At 47.4% G+C, this 27,477-nt stretch overlaps 2 protein-coding genes across 3 annotated transcripts; both read left to right on the forward strand.

Moving 5' to 3' along the window:
* Positions 1 to 705: 705 nt before the first annotated feature.
* Positions 706 to 1,364, forward strand: dph3 (diphthamide biosynthesis 3). The gene is made up of 3 exons (XM_035524692.1): positions 706 to 856; positions 991 to 1,065; positions 1,176 to 1,364. Exons 1-3 carry the CDS (start codon positions 749 to 751, stop codon positions 1,248 to 1,250), a joined length of 258 nt encoding a protein of 85 aa, XP_035380585.1. The 5' UTR covers positions 706 to 748; the 3' UTR covers positions 1,251 to 1,364.
* Positions 1,365 to 2,852: 1,488 nt separating this feature from the next.
* On the forward strand, positions 2,853 to 24,096 carry nck2b (NCK adaptor protein 2b). Of its 2 annotated transcripts, XM_027004740.2 has the most exons (5): positions 2,853 to 3,025; positions 10,929 to 11,020; positions 18,671 to 18,913; positions 21,825 to 22,555; positions 23,002 to 24,096. In XM_027004740.2, exons 3-5 carry the CDS (start codon positions 18,688 to 18,690, stop codon positions 23,194 to 23,196), a joined length of 1,152 nt encoding a protein of 383 aa, XP_026860541.2. In that variant the 5' UTR covers positions 2,853 to 3,025; positions 10,929 to 11,020; positions 18,671 to 18,687; the 3' UTR covers positions 23,197 to 24,096. The 2 variants fall into 2 exon arrangements, with proteins under 2 accessions (XP_026860541.2, XP_026860540.2); XM_027004739.2 differs by lacking the exon at positions 10,929 to 11,020.
* The last annotated feature ends 3,381 nt before the right edge of the window (positions 24,097 to 27,477 follow it).

Genomic DNA, 27,477 nt, shown 5'->3' on the forward strand with positions numbered 1-27,477 from the left:
GGGCCTGTCAGCGCTGTCGGATCAGGCAGATGGCACACGTCATTGAGCCTGGAGTCCACCTGTGTGTAGTCCAGTTCTCACTGCAGTGACCTCTGCCTGTGTGACCTTAATGTCCAGTTTATCATTTCCTACATCCTGTCATTATATTATTCTGTATCTTTTGCTAAGTTGTGGCTGGTTTTCTGTTCACGTTTTAAATAAATGTCCTCCCACGTGACATTACCCTCTGTCTCCTGTTCATCACACACGACTTCTCCATAAAACTCCATTAGCATCTAATTAACCTCTTCATCATAGGCACTTACAGCTGACAGAGTGGGCCGCTGAAAAACCTATTTTATAAATTAAAAACAGCACAATGACAAGATGTTCTCGGCAGAACCTCACGTTTCCCAGTTTAAATAAGAAAAATATTAATCAAACCAAATCACGAGTGTGTATCTAATCTTCGTGCTAACCTAACATCAGATCCCACAGCAGCATATAGTTATTATTACAATTTTCTAACTTTTACTATTAGGTACGTAGCTGCGTACCTAACGGGTTTTGCCTACTAAGCAGAATTCAATTTCAACATCATCGATTCCAGCGTGTCTTCGGAAACGGGCGGAAACAGCGGCCTCTGGTGGCGAAACGGTAAAATGCTCGTCAGACTCCGGGGTGGGGGGGGGGGGCTTAAAATTATTCCCCACGTCACATTTCCGCGACATTCCGCAAGTGAAACACAACCTCTGTCGACTCTTTAAAAATGTCGGTTTTTCACGACGAAGTCGAAATAGAAGATTTTGAATACGATGAAGAAACGGAAACGTACTACTTCCCGTGCCCGTGCGGAGACAGGTTCGCCATCACTAAAGTACGTTTTCCTAAAAGTGTTGAACACATGGCTGCCGGACGCTGATCCAGGTCTTCATAACCGTCTTTCATTGCTGTAACCCGCTTCACCGCGACGCTTCCTAAATCTGAGTTGTGTGTGTGTGCGCGTTGCAGGAGGACCTGGAGAACGGCGAGGAGGTGGCCACGTGTCCGAGCTGCTCGCTCATCGTTAGGGTTGTTTACGACAAGGCACGCGGACCGATCCTGTTTTCTGTGCACACGTGGTTGATGAATGCCTCCACTCGGCACGGACTCTGTTTGTAATGCTTTTAGGTTTCCAACTATTGGTTCTTTTGCAGGAGCAGTTTGTGTGTGGGGAAACTGTCGACGCTCCGATGACGTCCGAAGCTAAACTGGAGGTGGCCCAGACATAATGGTTCACCAGTTAGGAGAGACAGGAGATCCGATACCTCCATCATCAGTTACCAGGACAGCTGATCTGATGCCTCCATCGCCAGTCATCCAGAATGAGTCGACTCCCTCTGCTCGAAGAAATGACTCATATGGGCAAATGACTCTGGATCTTCATGTTCTTATGTCAGACACTTGCTGTGGCATAATTTTGCACAAGGACTTTGTGTTAACGTGAAATGTATTTATTTTAGCAAGTATTCGCTTCCTTCCTTTAAAATAATATTTATATGGAAAAAATATTTTTAGAATGAGTTCTACGGCGTGTTTTAAAGCGCTGTACTAGAGGTAGTTACAGGATCTGAGCAGCAGGGGGCGCTGCCGATTAATCGGAAACAGCGTGTCACGTGTGAACAGGTGGCGCGACGTTTGAACGTGAGATTTCTGAACAGATCGGAGGCGAACGAACTACATTTATGTGGAAAAACACGGTCAAATGAGAAGTCTGAAGCACGAGGGAAATGAAATGGGCGCACCAAGGCTCGACTCCAGTAGTGAAGACGTCACCACTGTGCGATGTACTTACAATATTTTCTTTTACATAGATGGTGCTTCAGGGTAATGCGCCTGAAAAATAATCCAAGAATGTTCAAGTTTGTGTAAATGTCACTCCGTTTAAAGCAACTAATAAATAATTTATAGCAGTGAATTTGGAGTGTGGCCTTGCCATGACGATGAATGATGCAGTCTAATCGTGCACCAGGTTGTGGATGATGGTCGTCAGGTCCCAGTTCAGTAAAAGACCGTACCGAGAACACTGGAGTGTAAAGTTCATTATTGTCTGTGGGGTCAAAGGTCTAGAACTGACCCTATAGGTGACCAGAAACCAGCAGACGGTCATTAATGAAGAATGTTGGATTTATGTTTAAAAGGTTGACAGTCTGGACTAAAGTGAGCCAACTCTCACAAATACGACAGTAGATTAAAAACTGAGGGAGAAATTAGAACCACTGCTGACCGGGGCTCGTGCCCAGTCGGTGTTTGGTTTGGGTGCGGGAAGGTCCGTGCCTCGCGCTCCCAGCGCCTCAGGCCGCCTGATATGGAAGAGCGACGGTGAGCGCGGGTGCTTCATTCCTCCTGCAAAGGACGGAGACTAAGTGGAGACGTCGGACCTTTACTGCCACTCCGGTTATGTCGCGCTGAATTAAAAACAGCCTTAAAGGTCTCGTGTTCTCATTCTCATCAGTTAAAACTCATCCACTGTTAGCCCGATTCGCACCGACGTAACCGCGCGAAGCAGTTTCTGGAGCACGCTGACGAACAGCACTGCAAGACCCGAGGCTCCTTCTCACTGTGGACTGAGTGCAGACCTCGAGGCTAGCGCACCTTTCCCCGCGTGCTCCTTCCTGCGGGCACGGTTGCACGTTCTCACACGCGCACGCCTCAGTGCCGAGACGGTCCGTGGGACAAGTAAGCAGGCTGGACGGCTCTTTATCGAAGTGTGCTCAAACACATTTAAATGTCGTTTCCTAATTTGTTTCAACTTATTTCTGACACCGCGCGCACGTGAACAGCCACTGCGCGGGGCAGTCCTGCATCGGTGGTGCTGACGTCACTCGGCAGCGCGAGGCGGTGGGCTGAGCAGCGGAGTTCCAGGGCCTGCGAGAGACACCGGGAGGGAAGCGAGTGCGCGCTAAGGCGTTTTAGGAGACACAACTTTTGTATGCGTAGGTCCAGGAGCTGAGAAGGGTACAGCGCACCGCACCTGCCGCCCGACCCGCTCGAGGTAACCGGCACGGTAAGAACACCCACCGAACTGCCGTTAGCTGGAGATCGCGTGCAAAGTTGGGGTGTGTGTGTGTGTGTCTGGGAGGTATGTGTAGGATGGCGAGAGCAGCTTTAACGCGGCTCACTCAAACACGGTTCCGAGGCTGGGGGGGAGTCTCGTGACATTCTAACGGTAGTTCTAGAACTTCACAGAAGCTCATGGAAGAGCGCGAGAAATGCTGCGTTAGTGTCTTCGCCCGCGAGGCTTTGTGCGCCCGCGCCACGGTAGCTAACGTTAGTACAATAGCTGGACGTGGGGTTGCCGTCACGCGGCTGCTCCGGTGTTCTTAAGAGACCGCGTGAGATCCGCCTGCTTTCGGTGTTTGGCGTGAGCACTGATGTGCAGTTTCGCTCCTGATTTTCATCCCCGTGAATAACGAGACGGGTGTGTGATGGTGGTCTTTTCCTCTCGCGCAGACGTGCAGTGAGCGCGCCGCGCTGGGTGATCTGACGTGCAGGCTGCGATGGTTTGTGTTGTGATTTCTAACAAATGCAAAGTGCTGCGTGTATTTTCTGCGGTTGCGTGTGGCAGACCCGCCAGGTGGGTGAATATGAACAGGTAACTAGGGTTCGTTCAGATCTCCTGGCAGGAGGTGGCTGGTGCCGCCCAGTACACAATATTCCAGAGATCTAGTGACCTCTAGGCTAGAATGAGCCTTTCCCCGCCAAGCGCTGTTTTGACAGGTGTTTTGTGGTCACGTTGTGTCTGTGGAAGATTGACGTTACTAACATGACTGATCTACCATGAGCGCGACATGAAGAGCAGGAACCCATCCAAGTGCACACGCAGGGTAAAGGTCGTGCAGTGACTCCTATGAGCTTGTTCACTTTCTCAGTGGAGATTAGGTAGACTCTTCTCTGTGTGTGTGTGTGTGTGTGTGTTGAACACTTCAGGATCCAGCTGTTTCCTGAATTGTCTAGTTCATGTTCAATCCTGGGTACCCACTACGTGTTTGTGAATACATTTACTGCTGTTTCTTTGTTTGTTTTAATGATGCTGTGCAGTGTTATGCAGTTTTAATTATCAAATAAATTCATTCGGTCATTTATCGACAGTAAAAACAGTTGCTTTCTTTCAGAGTGAAGACCACATAAGATTCAGCCAGTTAAAGGAAAATATTTGACGAGAATGCCCCGCGTCCAGCATCACAGACAAGATCCATCCTTTAAATCAAATTCTCTTGATGTGCATCTTGACTAATGTCAGGCTCTTGGCATAGGGCATATGTGTTGGCATGGCAACCGGTGTGCCCCACGGTGTGGTGGTTTGGTGCCTGCTTTGTGCCGCACGTGTGAAAGGCACTAACCTGTGCTGTGTTCACGGCTGTGTTTACCCCAGCAAGGGGGAGGGGTGGCTTAGCGAAGCCAAAAATAACCCCGCCCCTTCACCTCTGCGTTTGAACTCCCCACTCCTTCCCTGCTTTGTTTTTTAATTGTGTGTGTGAATTTTTTCCCCAAATGCTTCCTTAACGATCAGCAGGGAAACACACTTATCATTGTTACTTCACATAACATGCCGTTCTCTTGTAAATATGATGTGATAAATGTAACTTTCATTTTAGGCAGTGCTGTGTATGTGCGAAGTTCTCTTTGAAGCACCTTTTGAGTTCTTCATCTGGTTCACCCGGAAGGCGTTTCTGTGATCTAGTGTGCTTAACCTGGGTCGCGGCGCAGGCCGGGGGTCGCCGGGGTCAGAAAGCGCTCTGGTACTCTTGTTCTGTGCAACCACACACAGCAGTGCGGTGACATCATTCTCCAGAGGGTGAGGTGGCTGTCTCTCAGAAACAGACATGTTATTTTCTCCCAGTGATAGACACACACACGCGCGCGCGCGCACACGGCCGCTGCTGGGTCTGATCCTCGTGTGGCCAGTAAGGCTGTCGTCATGGTACACTGTCGACAGGTCCTGTACGGAATCACATGGCATTCCAATGATGCATCATGCTGAGTTCTTTCACACTAGCTTCCACTGGCCCGGGTCAGGAACCCCACGAGTCCGGGGCCTCTCGGAATCCTGAAACGCTCTTTGCCTGAGTTCAAAAGTCCGAATCCACTATGTCTGAATGTGGAGTTGCGCGTCGTCGTTTGAGCCCGAACCTGGGAATTCCTGGACTCCACTTTCCGAGCTGTGTTGTCGGGGGTTGGACCCGTTAGTGAGTTGTGATCTATAAATGGATCATGTCATGCAGGAGGGCTATCACTATACATATCCCCCAAAAAAGTGCTCCCTTCTCTGCTCTGTAGGAAAATCCGTAGGCTATGGGAATTTGTTGGCGTTTCCTTCCCCGGATAGCAGAGTGGTTAGCAGCTCTGCGTGTGCAGAGATGCATATTTCATTAACCGTCTAGGAAAATGTAGAGACACAATAGATCATCAGGACAGGAAGGCTCTTCAGTGCCTGAAAATGAATGAAACCCCCAAAATAGCCTCTTTCTCTGATGGGGACAAATTAGACTCTCCGAACATTGCAGGGACTCTCGTGTTTATAACATCGCAGCAAGTCTCATGACCCACCAGTGTGATTCCAAGTCTTGCTAGTTTCAGGGGGTCCCTGTTCGAGTCTTGGATGCCTCGTACTTCCTGTTTCTTGTAAAATTCCGCCCCTCGCTTGCCCATGTCAAGGTTTGCAAGATGAAGGACGTCTTTGTGTCCCTGCTGATGTCAGTCCTTCAGTCCCGTGGGGCAAGCAGGGCTATCTAAGCTGATGCCGGCGTGCTGATGTCATCAACAACACGGGCAGATGGCAGATAGATCAGCTCCTGCGCTGAAGACTCTCGGTACACAGAACGCTTCACGGTCTCGCTGTGTTCTTGTACTGTACAAACCCGTAGTTATGTAATGGGTCACAGCGCCTGGATGTGCTCCAGCCTCTGAATGGATTTGTGTTGTAGCTCCCAAACGCTAAAGACTGTGTGACTGTGTTTAGTTTTCCTGGGTTATTTTAAAACTCATTTGGGATTTATGGTTGGTTTTCCATACATCTTATAAGAGTAGATCACCTCAAAGCGCTGTTGTAAGGTGTGAAGTGGAAATACAGCAGCAGCACTGACGCGTCACGGAGGGGCTGGATGTGGGTTAAGTGATATTTTTACATTTTGCTTGTTCACTTCTTGATTCTTCTACTGGTGTCAGCAAAGATGAGATTACAGACTGTGGGGCGTGTTGAGGCGTCTAAAGTGATGCTGCTACTAGGAAGAAGTAAGAAGATCCAGATACTCAGTACAGTGTAGTATAGTGCTTCAGACTGTAGTCTACTGGGGTGGGATTAGCGGGCATGTGAGGGGCGTGTCTGCACTGGCGTGTGAGGGGAGTCTACGTGCAGGACTGTTTTCAAAGGGCGGAGTTTGCAGGTTGTTGTCATGATTTCACAAGGTGACTTGAGCACTTCTTTCTGCTAAGTTTTGTCTTTCTTACAGTGAGAGTATGATCAAGAGAGGTTAAAAGTCAAACTCATCCCAGTTTCAGATAAAACCCAGTTTACATTCAACTGCTTTCCTCTTATATGTAAAGCAGATCAGAGTTTTTGGATTTAAGAAATAGATTAGGTTTTATAGATTAGGTCTTTTATAGATTGTTTTAGAGATTGTGTCTTGCTACTAAACCAAGATGTAGATGACCTGTGCCAGCACAAGGTTCAGGACGTGTGTTTGAAGGGGCTGTGTGTGTAAGGGTGTGATGATCCACGCACAGTGCAGGTTTGTTTGAGTACCCCACTGTTTGATCAGGATTCAACACACTTCACAAAACAATACAAACAGGTAAAAGAGGACGGTCCCTACATTTCTATTTTCGGTTTAATAAAACATTTAACACTGTTAACACGCGTTGGCTTGGTTTATTGGCAAGGTTGGGAAGGTGAAGGTAGCGTTCACACCTACAGTTCTGTCCGGGTTCATGGTGAGTTGAACGATGTTCTGGGTTTGTGAGTGGGTGTCCGCTGAAGCTCGCTGAAACAGCTTTGCCTTCCACACCGTCGAGCTGTCGACCGTAGACACAGAAAACACAGTCAGTCTTCATCCAGCACCTGAATCCTGAGTATCTGTTCACGTTATTTCCTTCCAAAAGTTTGAGGCAGTAGAGAAGGGATAAACGCAGACTGGGCCAAAACGATGAGCCCAGCCCTCGTTTGGTGGAGTGAGGAGTTTACTCATTAAAAAAGTTTGACAGGCAGTTTTCTCCTGGCGCACATGTGGATCTGTTTACCCAGAAAAGCATTCTTTCACATAACCCTTCACCCAACCACAAGAAGACACATTCAAGTACAATATCCTCTTGACAAAAAAAAATTAATCAGAAACCCAAATCTGGGTGCAGTGTTGGAGGCAACTGCATCTCCAGTTTCCAACCGCACAGGAGGTCTATGTGGCAGACCACCCCTGCTGGTACGCTGGAACTCCTGTGCGATTGGGAACTGGAGATGCAGTTGACTTCCTGTTAATAGCATCAGGTCACACTTTGCATGGCAGTTGTGGGTCGTGCTTTACACACTAGATACCCAAATGGCCTCATTCTGCAGCTCACAGGCTGGGTGAGGAAATGTTGGCATGTTTAGGATACCTGATTTGAGATTTTAACCATATTTTCCACCATTACAGACTCCTGTATTGTTAGGAGTTATATTGCCACTTTTTCAGTTGGCTTTGCGGTCCTAAGATGGCATACTGCTAGGTTGGGATGGCTGTGTGTTGCATATGGGTGATGTGTATGACTATCTTTAGCTTTGCTGATGTGTGCAATCCACTGTATTTCATGTAGTGTACCACCAAAACAGTGCTATAGTAATGTCACGTTAAAACAAGTCTATTAATACAATGATGTTTTTTAAATGTTTTTAATAAATATTTACAATAAACTATTAAAGAACAGACACCACTGATCCCTGTTAACAGGCTTTCTATACTATTTTCGAAACAAAGCATGCATACTATATATATATATATATATATATATATATATATATATATATATATATATATATATATATATATATATATAATCTCTTTCTAGAAGTACTGATAATGTCTGATATGATATTCTTAGAAATGTGTGGTGTAACCTAATCTTTTGTGATATTGAAAAGGGTTCTAGTCATTGTCTAATAACAGCAATTTTATTTTATCATACCTGTAGAATTACATCATGGGTTGCTAAGTAACAACTGGTACCTTTATTCTAATGTGCTGCTGTCCCTGGCAGGAGAAATGGTCACTCTTATAGAAATATACCAGTGTTCAGGGTCACCATTACAGAAATATATTTCTTTATTTTATTTTTCTTTTCTTTTTTTTTCCTTTAGGGTGCAAAACTAGTGTAAAAGCAGTGGTCTACTATGGAGTGTGTGTTAGCGTGAGTGGTCTACTATAGGGTATGTGTTAGCGTGAGTGGTCTACTATAGGGTATGTGTTAGCGTGAGTGGTCTACTATAGGGTGTGTGTTAGCGTGAGTGGTCTACTATGGAGTGTGCGTTAGCGTGAGTGGTCTACTATGGAGTGTGCGTTAGCGTGAGTGGTCTACTATGGAGTGTGCATTAGCGTGAGTGGTCTACTGTAGGGTGTGCGTTAGCGTGAGTGGTCTACTGTAGGGTGTGAGTGGTCTACTATGGAGTGTGTGTTAGCGTGAGTGGTCTACTGTAGGGTGTGCGTTAGCGTGAGTGGTCTACTGTAGGGTGTGAGTGGTCTACTGTAGGGTGTGTGTTAACGTGAGTGGTCTACTGTAGGGTGTGCGTTAGCGTGGCTGTGATGTTAGTGGTCCACTGTAGGCTGTGTGTTAGTGTGACTGTGATGTTAATGGGATTTTGGAGGACGTGTGCTTTAGTGTGACTGTGGTGTTACTCAGGATACACACTCTCTCCCATGTGCTGTTGCGTTAATTGTCATCATGTGTAAAGTAAGTGTGTTACAGCGGTTCATCCTGCTCTTGGCTCGGTGGCGCTCTCAGAAGCTGGAGGAACTTCTCATTATGTGCAGAGATTCTTAATACAGCTTGTTCAGAGGACTAAGGCACTACCGATGACTGATCAAAGTGTGTGTGTGTGTGTGTGTGTGTGTGTGTGTGTGTGTGTGTGTGTGTATGTGTGCGCGCGCGTGCTTGCGCGTGCGTGTGTGTGTTAAAGATGAACAAAATGATTGCGGCTCGTCTTGATAGGCACTTGTGCTGGACTCTCTTACTCCCACGGTGGAGGTGTGGGCGGAGGCGTCTAGTCCTGCCCCCTGCTCCGTGCCTGAAGGCTGTGGTGTGTTTGGGGTGTTGAGGAATGGTGTACAGTAGCAGTGCTGGCTAAAGACACACCAGAGCAACACACCAGAGAACACTCAGATCAGAGCATGTCAGTAATAGATCATTTACTTACAATGAGGGGTGTGAGTGTGTGTGATTTCTAGTCTACACTGCTGTATGTCTCCAGGCTTTAGCTGGGCCACTAATATTTAATGAGCTACGCAAATCTGTTTGGCCCACTTTTCATCTGGAAGAGTTCTCTCTCTCTCTCAGGGAGGGTACCAGGCTGGCCCCTATCCCCTATACCCCATTCTTACCTGAACCGCTTGTCCTGTTCGGCAGCTCATGTCTTCGTTTGCTAGGTTATCACTCTGACCCACAGTGACCTGGTGTCTGGTAATGAACCTCCTGACTCCTGAGCATCTGTTTCTCATCTCGTATTCTTGGATTGCTGCCATGTGGTGACTAAGGATGAGAGTTGGGTGTGAGGTTCGGGCCCTGGTGCTGTCTGTAGTGGTTTGGCTGATTTGCGTTTCAGCTGCTGTCTTGCCTCGACCCGACGACACCGAGCCTTTTAGATCCGTGATGCACCGTGCAATAGAGCCTGTTGTTTACAGACACAGGAGGAAATAATGGTGGCTTCGGAAGAAAAAACGCATACTACCTTTGTCCCCTGTAACCCATGCACATACACACACAGAGGGATTTGATCTGACCATGGCAGTGCTCACAAACACACGCACACACTCACTCACTCACTCACTCTCGAGTGGAGAGCATAAACATAACTAAACATATGCACTAAATATCATATTAATAACATATGCACTAATCATAACAGCACTAATAAGACTGTTTAAAATCTCTCTCTCTCTCTCTCTCTCTCTCTCTCTCTCTCTCTCTCTCTCTCTGTGTACTCTCCCACTTGTGGGGGGGGGGGGGGGGTTTGTGCTGCCTCCAGTATGGCTGTATGACAGAACTGCAAAGTCCAGACAAAATAGGACTCTGAACGGTAACTTGCTTAACCGAGGTCCACCTACTCTGTGACTTAATTAGGTACACCTACTCTGTAGCTGTAGTCTTGTGATCATTTTACACAGTTGCTGGTGTTTGCTGTTTTCTGGTGTTTACCAATCGTAACATGTCCTGTTTCATTACCCATTTTGCAAACAGAATGTATGTGTGTGTATATATATATGTGTGTGTGTGTATATATGTATGAACGTGTATATATATATATATATATATATATATATATATATATATATATATATATATATATATATATATATAAATAATTAATGCGTATAGAGTTGTATTCTTATAAGTGTTTGAAAAAACAATATTTATAGATGCATTTGTGATAAACTTTATAGTATAAAAGTTGTGATGCTGCCAACACTGGCATTTAAAATCGCAAGTCTCAGCTGTAACTCACGATAGAGACGAGGTACCAGCATCCACGCGCCAGCAGGATCCGTCATCTGACGTCAGAGCACGACTGTAATACCGGCACCGGCATCCCGTCAGGGGCGATGCCTGACCGATAAATTGTTTTCATCGTCATCACGATATGAACATGTGCAATAAACACAAGGTAAAAAAATCATCTGCATGGCATGTGTAAACAAAAAGTCTTTGTTTTTTTGACTCATCAGATTAAACATTGACTCCATTTGGTGGCCCTCAGACTGGCGGCTAATCACAGTGATGATGGTCACAACACACACATCACAGTGATGAGAAACGGGTAAGGAAGATGATTGACGAAGACCGTGTGGTGAGACAGGACACACACACACACCACAGTGAGGAGAGACAGATCAGGCAGAAGGTTGATGAAGACCGTGTGGTGAGACAGGAAGTTGAGGGCCTTGGTGAAAGTAATGGGAGTCATTTTAAACTGCCATGTTTCATCTAGAATTATTTATCCAAGTTGTTTTCTGCCCCGTGTGTGCCTGTGTCCGTGTGTATTTAATTTTTTTTATTTCAAGAGATTTTCTGTTGAGTGTAGCCTCCCTCCCTGGTGGCTTTGCATGTGGCGTTTGTTTACGTTTGTGTTACAGTTGCACATGGGCTTTGTTTTGATTTGTTACCACGTGCCACCCGGATAGAGCATGGTGTCTCATGTGCCGCGACGCTGGTGGGTTATGATGTTCTGCCCCTTGTAAGTCGGATTGTTTCGCGGACCACGTTACGTTTGTTTCTTTTTTTCATCAGTGCACTTTTATGTTCTGTTTTGTTTTCGTTCATTTTATTAAACTTTTCAGTTTAAACACGAGATTCGCATCCTCCTTTTTCCTGCACGTGCTATACCTGTGATGCTGAGTTAAGAAGAAAATATTTGACAGGAGCAGAAGAAATTTAAACTACATTTTCTGATAGTTAACTTGCCTTATTAAAATAAGTGAATCTTTTGGTTGGTTGGGTATTCATGTGAAATTTGCTTGATAAAAGTGTGTAATATATTCTCTTTATTTCTTTATTTAGTTTATTCAGTGAGCTTGTTAGCAGTGTAAAGACAGAAAGACATAGGAACTGTATTGTTTGTCATTGCAATTCATATCGTCATCGTAGTGTTGAACAATGTCAGTGCATGTTTTCTTCATAACTTGCAATAAAGGACACCTTTAAAGCAGGTGGACTGTCATGTGCCGTATATTAAAAACACATCGTCAACCACTAGATGTGTTGCGTGTCATTTGCATTATTCTGATATCATTTAGCTTTGTTGCAGCATGTACACGCCATCAGACAACCACACTGCAGGAGCGTCTGGGATTGGTCCCGATACTCTCAGCACACGTTTAAACATTTAGAGACTTTGTGATTGGTTAGAAGGCTCATGTACACAGTGCAGCCTGTGGTACTGTGAGTATTGCAAAGGCTGGCACTCTGTACTGCAGCCTGGGGGGGCTCGCTACCTGAGCTGGACGTAGGAACTATAAACAGGTGTAGGAGATATAACCTGAGCTATAGCACCACTGTTTCCCTCTGTTCATAACAGAATTCCTTCTTCTCCGTATTCGTGGCTGGAATGATCGAACGTTCCGTTTCTGAGATGTTTCGTGAGAACTTCTTTGGCATTGTTATTGGACGTTGCGATTTCTCCCATGATGGATGCTATGGCAACACATATTACTCAGTCTGTATGCAAGGAAGGGGACAGTCAGTTCGGCCTGAGGCTCAGACGATGGGACACAGCCCTCTTAGCTAACTGCACTACTGAAGAGCCTTGTGTGTACACACACTCACTTGCTCGCTCACGCACTCTCTCTCTCTCGCTCTGTGTGTGTGTGTGTGTGTGTGTGTGTGTGTGTGTGTGTGTGTGTGTGTGTGTGTGTGTGTGTGAATGAAGTAATGTGCCCAGCAGTAACAGCTGACCCTCTGATCTAAATTATATTATTAGATTACATTTCAGGTTATTATGCTTTAGTGTAATAGTGTTAGATTATTAAATTATGTCCCAGGTAATTGGACTGTGTTCCAGGCATAGGTTTGGCTAGGCTTTTGGTCAACCTAATCCCTAACCTAATATCTGACTAGATTCTAGATTATTAGGTCAGGTTTTAGATTATTCAGTTAATAGGTTAAATTATAGGTTATTAGGATGGTTTATGGATTATTGGTTGAGGTTATGGGTTATTAGGTTGGGTTATGGGTTACTGGGTTGGGTTATTAGGCTAGGTTATGTGATATTGGGTTGGATTATGGGTTAATGGGCTAGGTTATGGGATATTGGGTTAGGTTATGGGTTATTGGGTTAGATTATGGGTTATTATGTTATAGGTTAGGTTTCAGGTTATATATTTACTTTATTTAACATTTAATGTAACCAGGCAAGTCATTAAGAACATATTCTTATTTATACCACAATGATAATAGTCAGAGCAGACACACACACACACACCCACACACACCACAGTGATAATAGTAAAAAAATGTAATGTATTACAAAAACATAATTGACAAAATAAAATAACAAGCCAAAAATGAACACAACTGCAATAGACATGTTAATTCGTTAACAGCAACACCGGTAAATAAAAATTTAATCTTGCTATATTGCAATTGCTATAAATTGCTATAAAATGTTCCGTTTGTAGTGTGTTTCAGCCATACTGAGCTGCCAACTGAAGTGAGGAGCTGTGTGTGTGTGTGTGTGTGTGTGTGTGTGTGTGTGTGTGAGAGAGAGAGAGAGAGAGGGACGTTCACTTGGATGTGTCTGCTAAACACTACAGCAGGGTCTCCAGATCCTGGCTGTGTCAGAAGAGTGTTATACATGAATGTGAAGCTGTGGATATTACGAGGATTGTGGAAACAGAGCACGCTGACCAGAAAGCACAGACTGCAGTGATGGTTCTGAAAGGGGGCATTTATACCAAAACAGATTAAAGATATTAGCATGGGTTATGGGTCATTAGGTTAAAGGTCATTTGGTTTGGCTAGGTTATTAGCTCAGGTTTCAGAATGTTGCTTTATGAAGAGGGCTTCTCGGGGGTTGGAAAGTTTTACTGATGGATAAATGTTGCTCTCAAAAGCGGAAGTAATAAAACAGAGGGGTGTGTGTGTGTGTGTGTGTGTGTGTGTGTGTGTGTGTGTGGACAAGTAGACAGGCAAATGACTGCCTTCAGGTTTTTTAAAGATGTTGTTTACAACAGAGGGGTGTGTGTGTGTGTGTGTGTGCGCATATGTGTTAGCTGTGGGGTACAACAGAGGGGGGTGTGTGTGTTGGGGGCTCTCTTTCTCTCTCTCTCGCTCTCTCTCTTTCTCTCTCTCGCTCTCTCTCTCTCTCTGTCATTCTCTGTCTCTCTCTCTCTCTCTCTCTCTCTCTCTCTCTCTCTCTCTCTCTCTCTCGTGTTCATTTCCCTGCCAGTTTTGGCTGTTAAACACAGGAGCTGTGCTTTTAGCTGCTGGGAAGCTCAGCCTCCGCTGGGGCTTCTGGGATTTGTGGTTTGAGCCACCAGTAAGCAAGGAATTAGGATGGACAGAGAGAAAAGGAGGGAGGGAGGGAGGGAGGGAAGGAGAGAGAGAGAGAGAGAGAGAGAGAGAGAGAGAGAGAGAGAGAGAGAGAGAGAGAGAGAGAGAGAGAGAGAGAGAGAGAGAGAGAGAGAGAGAGAGAGAGAGAGAGAGAGAGAGAGAGAGAGAGAGAGAGAGATATTTATTTAGGTGGATCGGTTTTGGTAAAGTCATGTGAAGTCTCTCAGAGTCGCCGGGCTCAGGGCCAGTAGCTGATCTGGGATTTTACTGTCTTCTGTCAAGCAAATATTCCAGTCCAGGAATATGCCAGCGCACGGCGAGCATTAACTGCTGTCCAGAGAGACGCCGTCATCTGTTTCTCCTCAGTGGAACACCAGCGTGGGCGTGGGAGTGTGTGTGCTGGTCCCAGTGTTTAAATATGGCCAACCCTCAAAAACCACTGTCAAATCCCACTACATTGTGGGAAATGTGGGTATGGTTATTGGGACTGGACAAACACACACGCTTAGACACTCGCACACACCTCCGCAGATACCAACACACACATACATATACCCACACACACCCAGAGAGAGCAGATACCAACACACACACCCACACACACCCAGAGAGAGCAGATACCAACACACACATACACACACACCCACACACACCCAGAGCAAGTGGATACCAACATACCCCCCCCCCCCCACACACACACACATACACACCCCAAGAGTAGCCAAATACCAACAAACACACCCCACACCACAACCCCCCCCACAGAGTGGGCAGATACCAGCAGAGGTGCTTGCTGTTGTTCCAGGGTACAGATGGCACTTGAGGATTCGAAGCTGAACAAATGTAGTGTGAAATTCAGTGAGCTGGCAAACTCCATCTCACTTCCTGCCTTACTGCCGTGCCATTACCGCACCACCTGGCAGGAAGTGCATGTTTCACTAGTATTTTGTTAAAGGTGCGATAAAGATCCACCCCCCCCCCCCCACCCCACCCCTCTCTGACTTCACATTTCTCAGGGCACATTAGCTAAATGGCTCACAGAAACAACAGTTTCTTGTTTTTCCTGCACCAGTGCTGGTAGGTCTGCACTGGTCTATCCGTGTCCCTGCGCTGGGAACCAGTAGCTCATGTTTAACTGGTGCCAATGTTTCAAAAACAACAGGCAGTATGGTGAATTCCAATATGTGGGCTTTGGAAAAATGTCTGTTTGGGAAAAGGTGAGTGGAGCTGTGCGTGATTGATTGATTGATTCTCCGTCCCCCCCTCCCCATCCATCCATCTCTCGTTCTCTCAGCCTCTTTAGCTCCAGCCCTCTCTCTCTTTCGCTCTCTCTTTCTTTCTCTCGCTCAAATTCGAATTAACAAAAATTAACAATAAAAGAAAACGTGAGAAAGAGGGCAAAAAAAATAAAAATAAAAAATGTATAATAACTTTGTATACAAACCTCCTGTAGAGTCGCACGCACGCACACACTTTGATGTATCTCTGTGGGACTGGTTTAAGATGCTTTACGATTGTTTAGTGCTGCCACACTCAGACCACCTCACCATATTTGTGTTTCTTAACACATTGTCTTCTGAAGATGGCCTGTGTGTGTGTGTGTGTGTGTGTGTGTGTGTGTGTGTGTGTGTGTGTGTGTAAGGTTATGATCTGTCTCTGACTGTATGTCTCTTCTCTGGATGTCCAGAGTTTCTTATTAGGACCCCTTTTCTCAGGTTATGGACACTAAATCTCTCTCTCTCTCTCTCTCTCTCTCTCTCTCTCTCTCTCTCTCTCTCTCTCTCTCTCTCTCTCTCTCGTTCTCATTCCCTTGTTTTTACCCTCTGCTCCTCCTCTTCCTCTTCGGGTCAGGCCTTTCCCAGGAACTGGGTCACAGGAGGCTCCAGTCACATGGATCCTTCTGGCCAACGTAGTGCTGCACACTGACACTGCTGGAATCCAGCGGCCAGACCCAACACGAACGCACGCACGCACGTGCCCACACACACACACACACACAGACACAGACACACTCACACACACTCACACAATCACACACACACCTTTTAACAGACATGAACAGAGGTTTAATCCCACACACCTGAGTGCAGATGTCTGTTGAGTTTTGCTATATAGAGCATGGCTAATTCTTTTCTTCTCATCCTTAACACCCCCCTGCCACACACACGCACGCACACATACACGCACGCACGCACGCACACACACACGCACACACACATCCTCTCCCTTGCCCTATTGCAGATGATCACACTGGGATTTTGAAATCAGTTTTATCTGTCTTGTTTATTTTTGTATGTTTTGTTTATTCTGAAATGCTGCACATTGTCTCAAGACTGAAGGGGCTGGGGAGTTATGGCAACCGTGACGAGAGTGAAAATTAATGAGCCTGGGTACTATCAGCGAGCGTGCGATCGTGCGTGCGAGTTTCGATGGCATGTTTCACTCGTCAGCTAACAGTCTCTGCCCTAATGTTCTCTCTCCGGAGTGAGAGTCTCAGTCCAGCTCAACAGAGTCGCACATCTATTTTAAGCTCCTCCCACAGTGTCCCCTCCCCCGTTTGTTGTTACCGTGGTTCCCAGGCAGTTTGGGGGGTTGGGCATGACAGTAGCCAGAGCAGAACAGGTGGTTGTGGGCAGAGCTTTCCAGCAGCAGGGGCCGGACAATTGGGCAGTTAAGTGGGGGCGTGGCTCGCAAGGGCAGGGTCTGGCCGGAACATCCGCCCAGGGGGCAGGGACGATTCCCACAGCCCAGCTGTGCTCCATGAACTTTTTCTTTTTCTTTCTTTCTTTCTTTCTATCTATCTATCTATCTATCTATCTATCTATCTATCTATCTATCTATCTATCTATCTATCTATCTATCTTTCTCTTTCTTTCTTCTCGTTTTCCATCTCTCTAACTTTTCAGTAAATACACTGCATGTCCACGCTGTGGGCAGTGGTTTGTGATTGTCACCACTCCGCTAGGAGTGTTGGCTGGCTGCCAACTCCAGTTGCATAACGGCAGAATTAGCTCACAACTCACAGCCGTGATTGGCTGGCGCAGCCGTAGTGGTGCGTTAGGAGAAGCGTGAGCATTACTCGATGCGTCCTGTGACCAGCGTGACCTTCCTCACTGCACCACTCCCTCACCGTGCCTACGGTCCTGCCCCCGGTCTCCCCAGCGGGTGCAGACGCCCTGGGTTGTTTGAGAAAGGCTGGGATGTTGCAGGGCAGGAGTCCAGCACAGACCGGTGATTGGTGACTGCTCAAACACACCTGTCTCAACTTGTTAGCTCGATACCAGGTTATCCTGGACCCCGGGCGTCCTGGACCCCAGCCCTGCTGGTCTGTAGCTGGACGGTCCAAAGTAAACACCGCCTTGCTTGTCAGTGGCTGTGGATTACCGAAAAAACAAACGCTGCATGTAAATTTCCACGTCGCATTCCCAGCAGGGGAACACAGCGCTGGGGGTCGGGAACTCTTCCCATCATTCCTGGAACATGGAGCGTAGCGGAGAAACGGTGCTGGAACTGAACGTTGAGCGGGTGAAACTGCCATGCCATCACCATGGACAGCTCGGACGGGCCGTGAGACAGCGTCTGCACGTGGGCACTCAGCTATGCCCGCTGTACCCACTATGCAGGGCTCTCCAGGGGCTGGCATGGCACCTGTCGGTGCAGTCAGGCAGCGGCGTGGGTGAGGGGTAGTCAAGCTGGACTCATCCGTCACCACGACAGCGCGGTGACGCCTCGTCTCCCCCATCCTCCTCCGGCAGGCTGGGCTCGTCTATTGCTCATTCCACGTTCTTTTGTTTTCTCATTCCTGTCTCCCCTCCTCACGCTGCTCTTTCTTTCTACTTTCTGTCTCCCCGTTTGCTCGTGCTTGGTGAGAGTGCTGAACTGTACTATTAAAGCCAAACTTTTCTGCTCAGTCTCTCTCTCTCTCTCTCTCTCTCTCTCTCTCTCTCTCTTTCTCTCTCTGCATGAGGAGTAAGGTTGTGAAATACTAATTGGTACTTAAACGGTTGGTTGAGGGGAAACCTCTCCAGCCGGTGGGCGAGGGGGGGCCCTGTTCCCCCTGACCTACAGCGTTAGTGCCCCGTACGGGGGCTACAGAGATGCACACCCGCCTTGTCTGGAGGAGCGTCACTTATCCCGGCACACCCGCACACCGGACCGTCTGTAGCGCCAAAACAGCCATGGCACCCAACGTTGAACGCCATCGCTGGGCTGTGTGGGAGGTAGAAACGCAGCCGTGTCAGGAATGCAGCCGGGTTAGTCGGGAACGCAGGGTCCTGACTGGTTTGTGGATACTCATCTGAGGTAGTTGGGGCAGTTGGGATACCGTGTCACGGCTCCATTGCGGGTCTCGTCCACGTTCGGCCTGCTAACCTTAAGCCTAACCTTAACCTTAACCCTAACCCTCTCACTGCTGTTCCAGTACGACCCCATGACAGGATGTCGGAGGAGGTGATTGTCGTGGCCAAGTGGGACTACACAGCCCAGCAGGAGCAGGAACTGGACATCCGGAAGCACGAGCGCCTGTGGCTCCTGGACGACTCCAAGACCTGGTGGAGGGTGCGCAACGCCTCCAACCGCACGGGCTACGTCCCCTCCAACTACGTGGAGCGCAAGAACAGCCTGAAGAAAGGGTCTCTGGTGAAGAACCTGAAGGACACTCTGGGTGAGGCTCTCTGGGGTCAGGCTCTGCTCACGGCTTCTGTGTTTGGGTTACGTGAGGGCAGATTCTGGCACAGTAAACGCTGTTAGAGAGAATCTTTCTCCTTTGGAAATCTCCTGGTGCTAATGACACCTGTCTGCATGGTCTTCAGAGATAAGAACTGTATGTGTGCGTGCGTGCGTGCACGTGTCTGTGCGCACGCGCTCACGCTTTCGCGTGTGGTGGTGCGTGTGTGTGGTCGGTTTGTTGTGATCAAGGCTAGGTTAAGAGGGGAGCTAGCATGCTAGGTTGTATCGTAAGGCCTTACTGATTTACTCTGCCTTGTTAATTACACAGCTGGGGGGTCATAACACTCATGATAAAGACAGGAATAATGGATCAGGAGTGATCATTCCCGAGCCAGACAGGGGTGGTATGGGAGTTGCCGGTAGGGCCGCAGTGATTATTTTATTAATCGAGTATTCTGTCGATTATGTCATCAATTAATCGAATAATCACATAAATACTTTTGCTGTACTAAAGAGCTTTAGTGAATATTTAAAAGGAATATAAGACAGGTCTCTTCAAATGAACAATTAATTTCTGTTTTAGAATAATCTATATGTTTATTGCTTAAATTGCATCACTTTGTCAAAATTAAACCTAATTTAGTGTATTGAAATGCCATATTACATTCTGGGTTTTAAATAAAATATTTTCTGAAATGCAAAAACAAGTAGATAAATTAATTAATTTCAAATAATTTTTTTAATTGGTATCTGTGTTTTTCGAAATATGTGCAAAACATATGTTTAAGGGACTAACACTAAACACTATTACACTTACCAATAAACACTAGGGTCTTACGTTAGCTATGGGAGCACAGCTTAAAGAACAGAGTCAGAGGGGAACACAGGCATGAGGCACCCTGGAACATCAGCACTCCACAGCTCTCAGTCAACCTTGAGAGGTGAAGTGACAGCATCATAACATCCCAGTTTACCATAACCCACAATGCCCATGGACCACCAGATGTACACCTTTACCCAAGATGGGAAGTAGTTAATAAAACACCTGACTGTACAGATAGGTTTTCAGCCTTAAATATTGAGACTGTGTCTGAGTCTGGAACATTTGCAGGAAGGCTATTCCATAGTGTGGGAGCTTTATAGGAAAAGTCTCCATTTATGTTAACAAACTGGTAGTGACTGGTAACATCACCTGTCTAGTTTTACACAGCACAGCACCTGTCTAGTTTTACACATCACCTGTCTAGTTTAAGGTAAGAATAGGCTCTGTGTTCCCATTCCTGGGCCCTCGTGTGTTTGAAGGGGGTGGCCAGTTGGAGCATGCTGGAGGCGTTTAGCTGCTAACCTCTGTCTCTGAGGTTATGCACGCTGCTCAACCTCTGTCTGACCTCTGCCCTCTCCCACACACCTGATTGGCTGTGTAACCCCACTCATCTTCCATGCTCCTGATTGGCTGCCATTAAGGTCAGCCACTCTGATCTCTTTCCTGCAAATGTCTTCTTCTTTAACGTTGCATGCTAACAAATCTCAGTGTGTGGCTCCGAGTCGGTTTTCCCATCAAGTCTCATAGATGCGGATAAGAGGAAGACCTCCAGGTAGTGTTTACAGGAATGCTGACGAGTTATTGATCTGCACACGAATGATGTATCTGTGTTACAGACCAGGCTATTAACAAGGCTGTCCTGAGACTTGTGGTTTGTAGACACTCAAATCTCCTCATTATGTGAAGTCAGTTGAACGTCCTCCTGTCACTGAAGAGAGGTTGTGTGTCAAACGTGTGATCGCGGGTCATTTTCAGCTGCGAGTTCATGAGAACTGCCTCTTCGGAAAACGGTGACCCTCGTCATGACACTGGGCTGTAAGATGCTCACCCTGATTGGTGCGTCTTGATTTCCTGGTAGACAGTGAGCTGTTGACCCGTGATTTGACATGTCATGTATATTACATAACTGTTTCATTTAAAGGTTGAAAGCCAAAACAAAAACAGAAAAAAAGATTTCTGCAGTGCGTTGTGTAATTATTTTAGTCTAATTAATAACCTGAAAGTGTGGAAATGAAGTTGCTGAGTGAGATGCTGTGTGACGTGTCTTACGTGATCTAAAGGAGTTTATACATCCGTTCAGAAATGCCAGCAGGCAGTGTTGGTGTGTAAGGGCCCACAACTGTTACTTTCTTAGCAGTGTTATTTATTCTTAGCAATTTTATTTAAATTATTTCATATATTTCATTTTATGAAATTGGGTCACCCATCTTTCCTCTGTAACACTAACCCATAAACACACTGTAACGCGTACTCTCTTGCTCTCTCACACACACACACACACACACACACACACATACACACACACACAAACACACACGTGCATGTGTGTGTATGAATGGATCATCTGCTGCTGTTTCCTCCGGAAGTGAATGTTGTGGCTGTCTGTTGCATGAGTGCATGTGTGCATGAGCACGTGTGTGAGTGACAAAGAAAATATTTCTCGCATGTGGAACATCGCCTAGCTTGTCTGCCATCGTTTTTGTTTCTGCAGCAGGCTAAAAATAGAAATATCTCTCTGAGGAGAGGGGAGGGGCTCTGGGGAGAGGGGAGGGGCTCTGGGGAGAGGGGAGGGCTTTCTGAGGCACTAATATGAACTTACAGCCTCAGCACTACTGTGTTTGATTTAGGAGGGAGGTTGATATTACAGTAGCAGGGGCACATGCTTTACTGACCTGCAGCTGATGGAGAAATGACTGAGGTCGTAGGAGACGTGTTCAGTGTCTGCACGTGTGTGTGTGCGCGTGCGTCTATGTGTGTGTACATGTGTCTGCGTGCGTGCGTAGGCACGCGTGTGTATGTGAGTATGTGTGTGCGCGTGCACGCATGCGTGTGTGTTTCTAAACGTGTCTGCTCGTCGTCACAGGTCTGGGGAAGACGCGTCGGAAGGTGAGCGCTCGTGACGCGTCTCCCACGCCCAGCACAGATGCCGAGTTCCCGTCGAACGGCGGCGGTGGCAGCGGCGAACGCATCTACGACCTGAACACGCCCGCCGTGGCCAAGTTCGCCTACGCAGCAGAGCGCGAGGACGAGCTGAGCCTGGTGAAGGGCGCGCGCCTGCTGGTGATGGAGAAGTGCAGCGACGGCTGGTGGAGGGGCGTCTGCGACGGCCACGTGGGCTGGTTCCCCTCCAACTACGTCCAGGAAGACGAGGAGGACGAGGTGGCCGGAGGGGGCAGGGCCAGGGACCCGCCCGCCTCCCGCCCGGCCCTGGCCAATGGCGCGCGCGTGCTGCACACTGTCCAGACGCTCTATCCCTTCAGCTCCGCCCTGGACGAGGAGCTGAACTTCGAGCGCGGGGAACTGATGGAGGTCTTGGAGAAGCCGGAGAACGACCCTGAGTGGTGGAGGTGTCGCAACTGCCATGGCCACGTGGGTCTCGTGCCCAAGAACTACGTGACTGTGCTCGGCGACGGGCCAGCGGAGGGCGGGGCTGAGGATGGGCCCCGCCCCCAGCAGCACACCAGCCCCGCCCACACAGGGAAGTTTGGCGGGAAGGATTGGTACTACGGCGCGGTGACGCGGCACCAGGCCGAGTGCGCGCTGAACCAGAAGGGCGTGGATGGGGACTTCCTAGTGCGTGACAGCGAGTCCTCGGTGAGTAAGGGGCACACGGCCTCCGTGCCTTTGGAAGCTGTCAGACGTGTTGTGACTGGCTTTTGTCGTCTCTCCCGTTTGCCACAACGCTCCCACACACGGTTTTGTTTGCGTACACGGCTAAACACAACCTTTAGTGTTTCGTATCTGAATTATTCTGCATAATTCTCTGGATGTCAACTACTGTATTTGGCATCATTGAAACTAGATGTCCAAATCAACGTTAAAATGGCTTTTTTATTCAGTGGCAGTCACAGTCTTGGCATGAAACTGTGCAGCTGTCAGTCTCTCTCACTTACTCTTTTTCTCACTCTCTCTCTCTCTCTCTCTCTCTCTCCCTCACTCTCTCTCTCACTGTCTCTCTCCCTCCCTCCCTGTCTGTCTGTCTCACTCTCACTCACTCACTCTGTACCCCCCCCACCCCACCCCACCCCACCCCCATACAGCCGAGTGACTTCTCCATCTCTCTGAAGGCGGCGGGTAAGAACAAACACTTCAAGATTCAGTGCAGCGAGGGCGTCTACTGCATCGGCCAACGTCGTTTTTGTACTATGGAGGAGCTGCTGGAGCACTACAAGAAGGCTCCCATCTTCACCAGCGAGCACGGCGAGAAGCTCTACCTGGTCCGGCCCCTCCCGTGACCCCTCTCCTGACGGGGGGACCCCCTCCAGTGCCAAACGTGAGCCAGCGGGCGTTCTGCGACTACAGTGCCACCAGGACGACTCGGACCCGTCGGCGCGCTGCCGTGTTTGATGTCCTCTTTTTCTCTTCTCTTGTTCACTTCTCTAAAGATTCTCTTTTGTTTCTGGACCTCTCAGAGTTGGTAAAGATGTACGAAAATAAAATCTCGCCTTCACAAAGCGTTGAAAGAGCTCGCACGTCTCGCCTTGGCTGGCTAGCTCCTTCTGTACTTAAAATATTTCTGTCAGGACACAAAGGAGACCTGGTACACGCCTCTGCAGTAGTGTAACGTAGTAGTGTCGTTTTAGAGGGTCTCTGTTCTGTTATCAGCTCTGACAGTAGGACCTGGCGGTAATGATACCACCTCGAGGGGCTACGCAGCCCAGAGGAAGTACAGGATACTGTATCTCCAGTGCCAGAAAGACGCACAGACGCTCAGGAACTGCTGCCCCCTGCTGGACATAAGTGGAAATGCCGACCAAGAGGCCTGCTGGTCAAATGAGATGAATGTCAATAAATACTCAACCAAACGTGCCCCTCACACACGCACCCATTATGTGTAAGGGCATCACACTCCACTGTCCACACGTTTCGTCCCTGCTACCCTGGACACAGTCATAAAGGGGACGATTACAAGACTCCTTATTCTGTTCAGTTATGTCTAGGTACACTTATTTCCAAGCTTTTTAAAAGTATATGTAATAGTGTCATAGAGCATTGTTATTTAAATTCCTGTTACAGCGTTATGCCTATTTAAACAAGAGATTAAAGTGAAAATACCAGACATTTACTAAGCACTGTACCAATGACAGTTGTGTTGGAGGTCAAGAGGCCTTTGTTTAATTAAACGTTTTGCAAAATAATGAGAAAATATCAGAGGCTTTTGTGATTGGATGATGATGAACCAGTAAAACCTCCTGCAGTGTAACATAATCGCCACTAGGGGGAAGTCTTGACATGGTTGTTAGGTTGATCCCTAGAATGGGAGTAGTAACAGCTCTGAGTTACCGCGGGTGACCGATTGAGCCCAGAGTGAAGCTCATGAGTCACGGCGGCCATGTTTTAACCCACAGCCAGAATTAAGAGGCATGTTTGGGGGTTCAGGATGAAGGGTTTCTCACTGAGGATTGTACTGAGCAAACGTAATCGTACAGGCAGGAGTCGCCTCTCTTTGGGAAATCACACCTTGCCTGTGTTTGGATGCTCAGAGACGCTGTGCACAGGTCGTTCAGGGTCAAGCCTCTCGTACTGAGGGTGTTATCGACCTTTTCTCTTCACTAAGACCCAAGTTCACAAACGTCGTTTCAGAACTGAGTAAGACTAATGAACAAGTCCAGTACAAAGGAAAACAATTTGTGGTTTTTGACTGGAGTTTCACTGATGGTAACAGCGTAATTATATCGGCTCTCATATTTGCATGTGAAACCGCCCCGCGTGCAACGTGTGCATGTCGCTGATCTAGCGGTGGCACGTGGGCCGCAGTCTGTTTCCTGCGCTGCCTCCTCCTGGTGACGGAGCAAAACGTGAGACGCCAGCACTACTCGGTCGTACGTCCTGATGTGCTCTGTTCACTGTCCACTGATCCAAAGCTGATGTGATGGACTGTGTGATGGGACCCACAGTAAACGCTATGGTGTCGTGATCTAAAGTGCTGTCTGCTGATGTGGGCATGACCTGCACGCATCACCCTCTCCAGGCGACCTGCCTGCCCTGCACATGGAGCCGTTTTTAGCTCCTGCAGGATTTAAGGGCTTCAAGTAACAGCTGCTCTACAGGGAGACAGGTCTGCAGAGGTCTATGCTGCAGGGGACAGGTCTGCAGAGGTCTATGCTGCAGGGGACAGGTCTGCAGAGGTCTATGCTGCAGGGGACAGGTCTGCGGAGGTCTATGCTGCAGGGGACAGGTCTGCAGGAAATAGGTGTACAGGGGACAGGTCTACAGGGGACAGGTCTGCAGAGGTCTGCTCTGCAGGGGACAGGTCTGCAGGAAATAGGTGTACAGAGGACAGGTCTACAGGGGACAGGTCTGCAGAGGTCTATGCTGCAGGGGACAGGTCTGCAGGAAATAGGTGTACAGAGGACAGGTCTACAGGGGACATGTCTGCAGGAAATGGGTGTACAGGGGACAGGTCTACAGGGGACAGGTCTGCAGAGGTCTATGCTGCAGGGGACAGGTCTGCAGGAAATAGGTGTACAGAGGACAGGTCTACAGGGGACAGGTCTGCTCTGCAGGGGACAGGTCTGCAGGAAATGGGTGTACAGGGGACAGGTCTGCAGGAAATAGATGTACAGAGGACAGGTCTACAGGGGACAGGTCTGCAGAGGTCTGCTCTGCAGGGGACAGGTCTGCAGGAAATGGGTGTACAGGGGACAGGTCTACAGGGGATAGTTGTACAGAGGACAAGTCTACAGAGGGCTGCTCTGCAGGGCACGGGTTTACAGGTCGGCTGGTTAACTTGTTTTCCAGCTTCTCTGTGTTCAGGTTCTCCTGACAAGCTCTCTAAAGTCAGGTGAAGATGTTCTTCTCCTTATGGTAGTCTGAGACATCTGTTCCTACATCCTGATGTGTTCTGCAGTTTTGTTTCCTTAGAAGAGTGTCTCCGGTCTTCATCATCTGCCAGGTGTGTTCTCTCATATCAAATGCTGAAGGACTGGGCTGTGTCCTTCAGCACTGGGCTGTGTCTTCAGAGAGATTTTCCAGGTTTTTATCCATGGGCAACAGACTGCACATGCAAATGTCCTGTCTGGATATCCCTCCTCAACATCATATTAGCATGAGACAAGTCCTCCCAGAACCCCACAAGCAGTCTACTGTCTAATGCTGAATTACAGGGGGAAATTAATTGAAATAGAGGAAGAAAATATTTGAGAATATTTTCCCTTTCATCCACACTATTAATTTACAATTCATTCATTCTAATTTTCAGAAATCCATTTTAGGATATCGCCCGGAACTTGCTGCATTTAGTGTGTCTTGGTAAACTGATATGCTTCATAAGGTAAACTAAGGCTGAAAAGACATGTTATCAATGCTAAAGATCGGATTCCAGCATTGGCGCGTATAGGTCCTCTCGAGGCAGAGGTCATACGGGTTGAAATGAGGGAAAATCGCGGAAATCTGGTGTGCGTGCATGTGTGTTGTAACTCACTTCTGAGCGCCTTTGTGTGAAGGAATGTTGACAATGTCGGGAATGATGTTATCTGTTGACACGAACTACTTCACGTTTGCGACAAAGCTGCTTATTTTTAAACCATGTGCCTGAAAGCTATTCGTTTCGTTTGTGTACACCTGCTACTTCTGTGTTTCCTTACTATAAGCCTATATGTCTATATTTCTAGACTATAATTCTATAAATCATTCACGCATAGCCTCCTTTTTCGTTTCTCTGTTTCGAGGTACTGGAAAACCTCGTGTTTTGCGATTTATTGAATTGTGTATTGAATTAATTGATCGATTTAAAACACAACAATGCTCCGCAGACGTCACACTCATTAAAATAATCAGTACTTTGCACGCGCTAAAGCGTATCCGTCGTCCCAGGCAGATGACAGGCTGGCTTTCCTCCCGCTGCTTCATAACGTTAGTTAAAAGGACCCACTCATGGAAGACGGAACGTCCGTCACTTTACTGAAATGCTGCGTTTCGATCTAGCGTGTGAATGTAGTTAAAGTTTCGAAACACACCAGGACAGTCCTAGAGCTGGGCGCAGTGTTACTGAGCTCAGAAATGAGGGGCAAAACGTTATACAGATGATGTGAAGAGTCAACTAGGTTCTGTTTTTATTCCTAAAATATCTAAAGCTTTGATTTTTCTTTTTAGGCTTTTTAAAATTTATTTTGTATTGATAAACATGCCACAACTTACCAAGTCAGTGAATGTTGGTTTTCATCCAATAAGAACAAATTAAGGCCCTTAACCCACAATTACTCAAGTTGTGTTCAGACATAATTGTAAGTCGCTTTATGCAATAGCGTCAATAAAAGTAGTTCTAATGAATAGGTAGCTAATATAGTATAGAAAGGCCTGACACAGGCTCTTAACACCCCGTACCAAACACTGCCTCCTCGCACCTTTCAACTTTCATATATCCGTGTGTGCACTCTCTGGTATTGGACCCATGACCTACGTGTTTCCATGGCGTAGCTATGTCTGCTCTACTAGGTGGACTTCTCTGCTAGTTTTAATTTAAAGAACTGCCTCTGTTTCGGTGTAAAAATTATCTGTTATCTGCCCTATGCTTA

Source organism: Electrophorus electricus, chromosome 1, assembly GCF_013358815.1.
Source record: "Electrophorus electricus isolate fEleEle1 chromosome 1, fEleEle1.pri, whole genome shotgun sequence".
Classification (NCBI taxonomy): Eukaryota; Metazoa; Chordata; class Actinopteri; order Gymnotiformes; family Gymnotidae; genus Electrophorus; species Electrophorus electricus.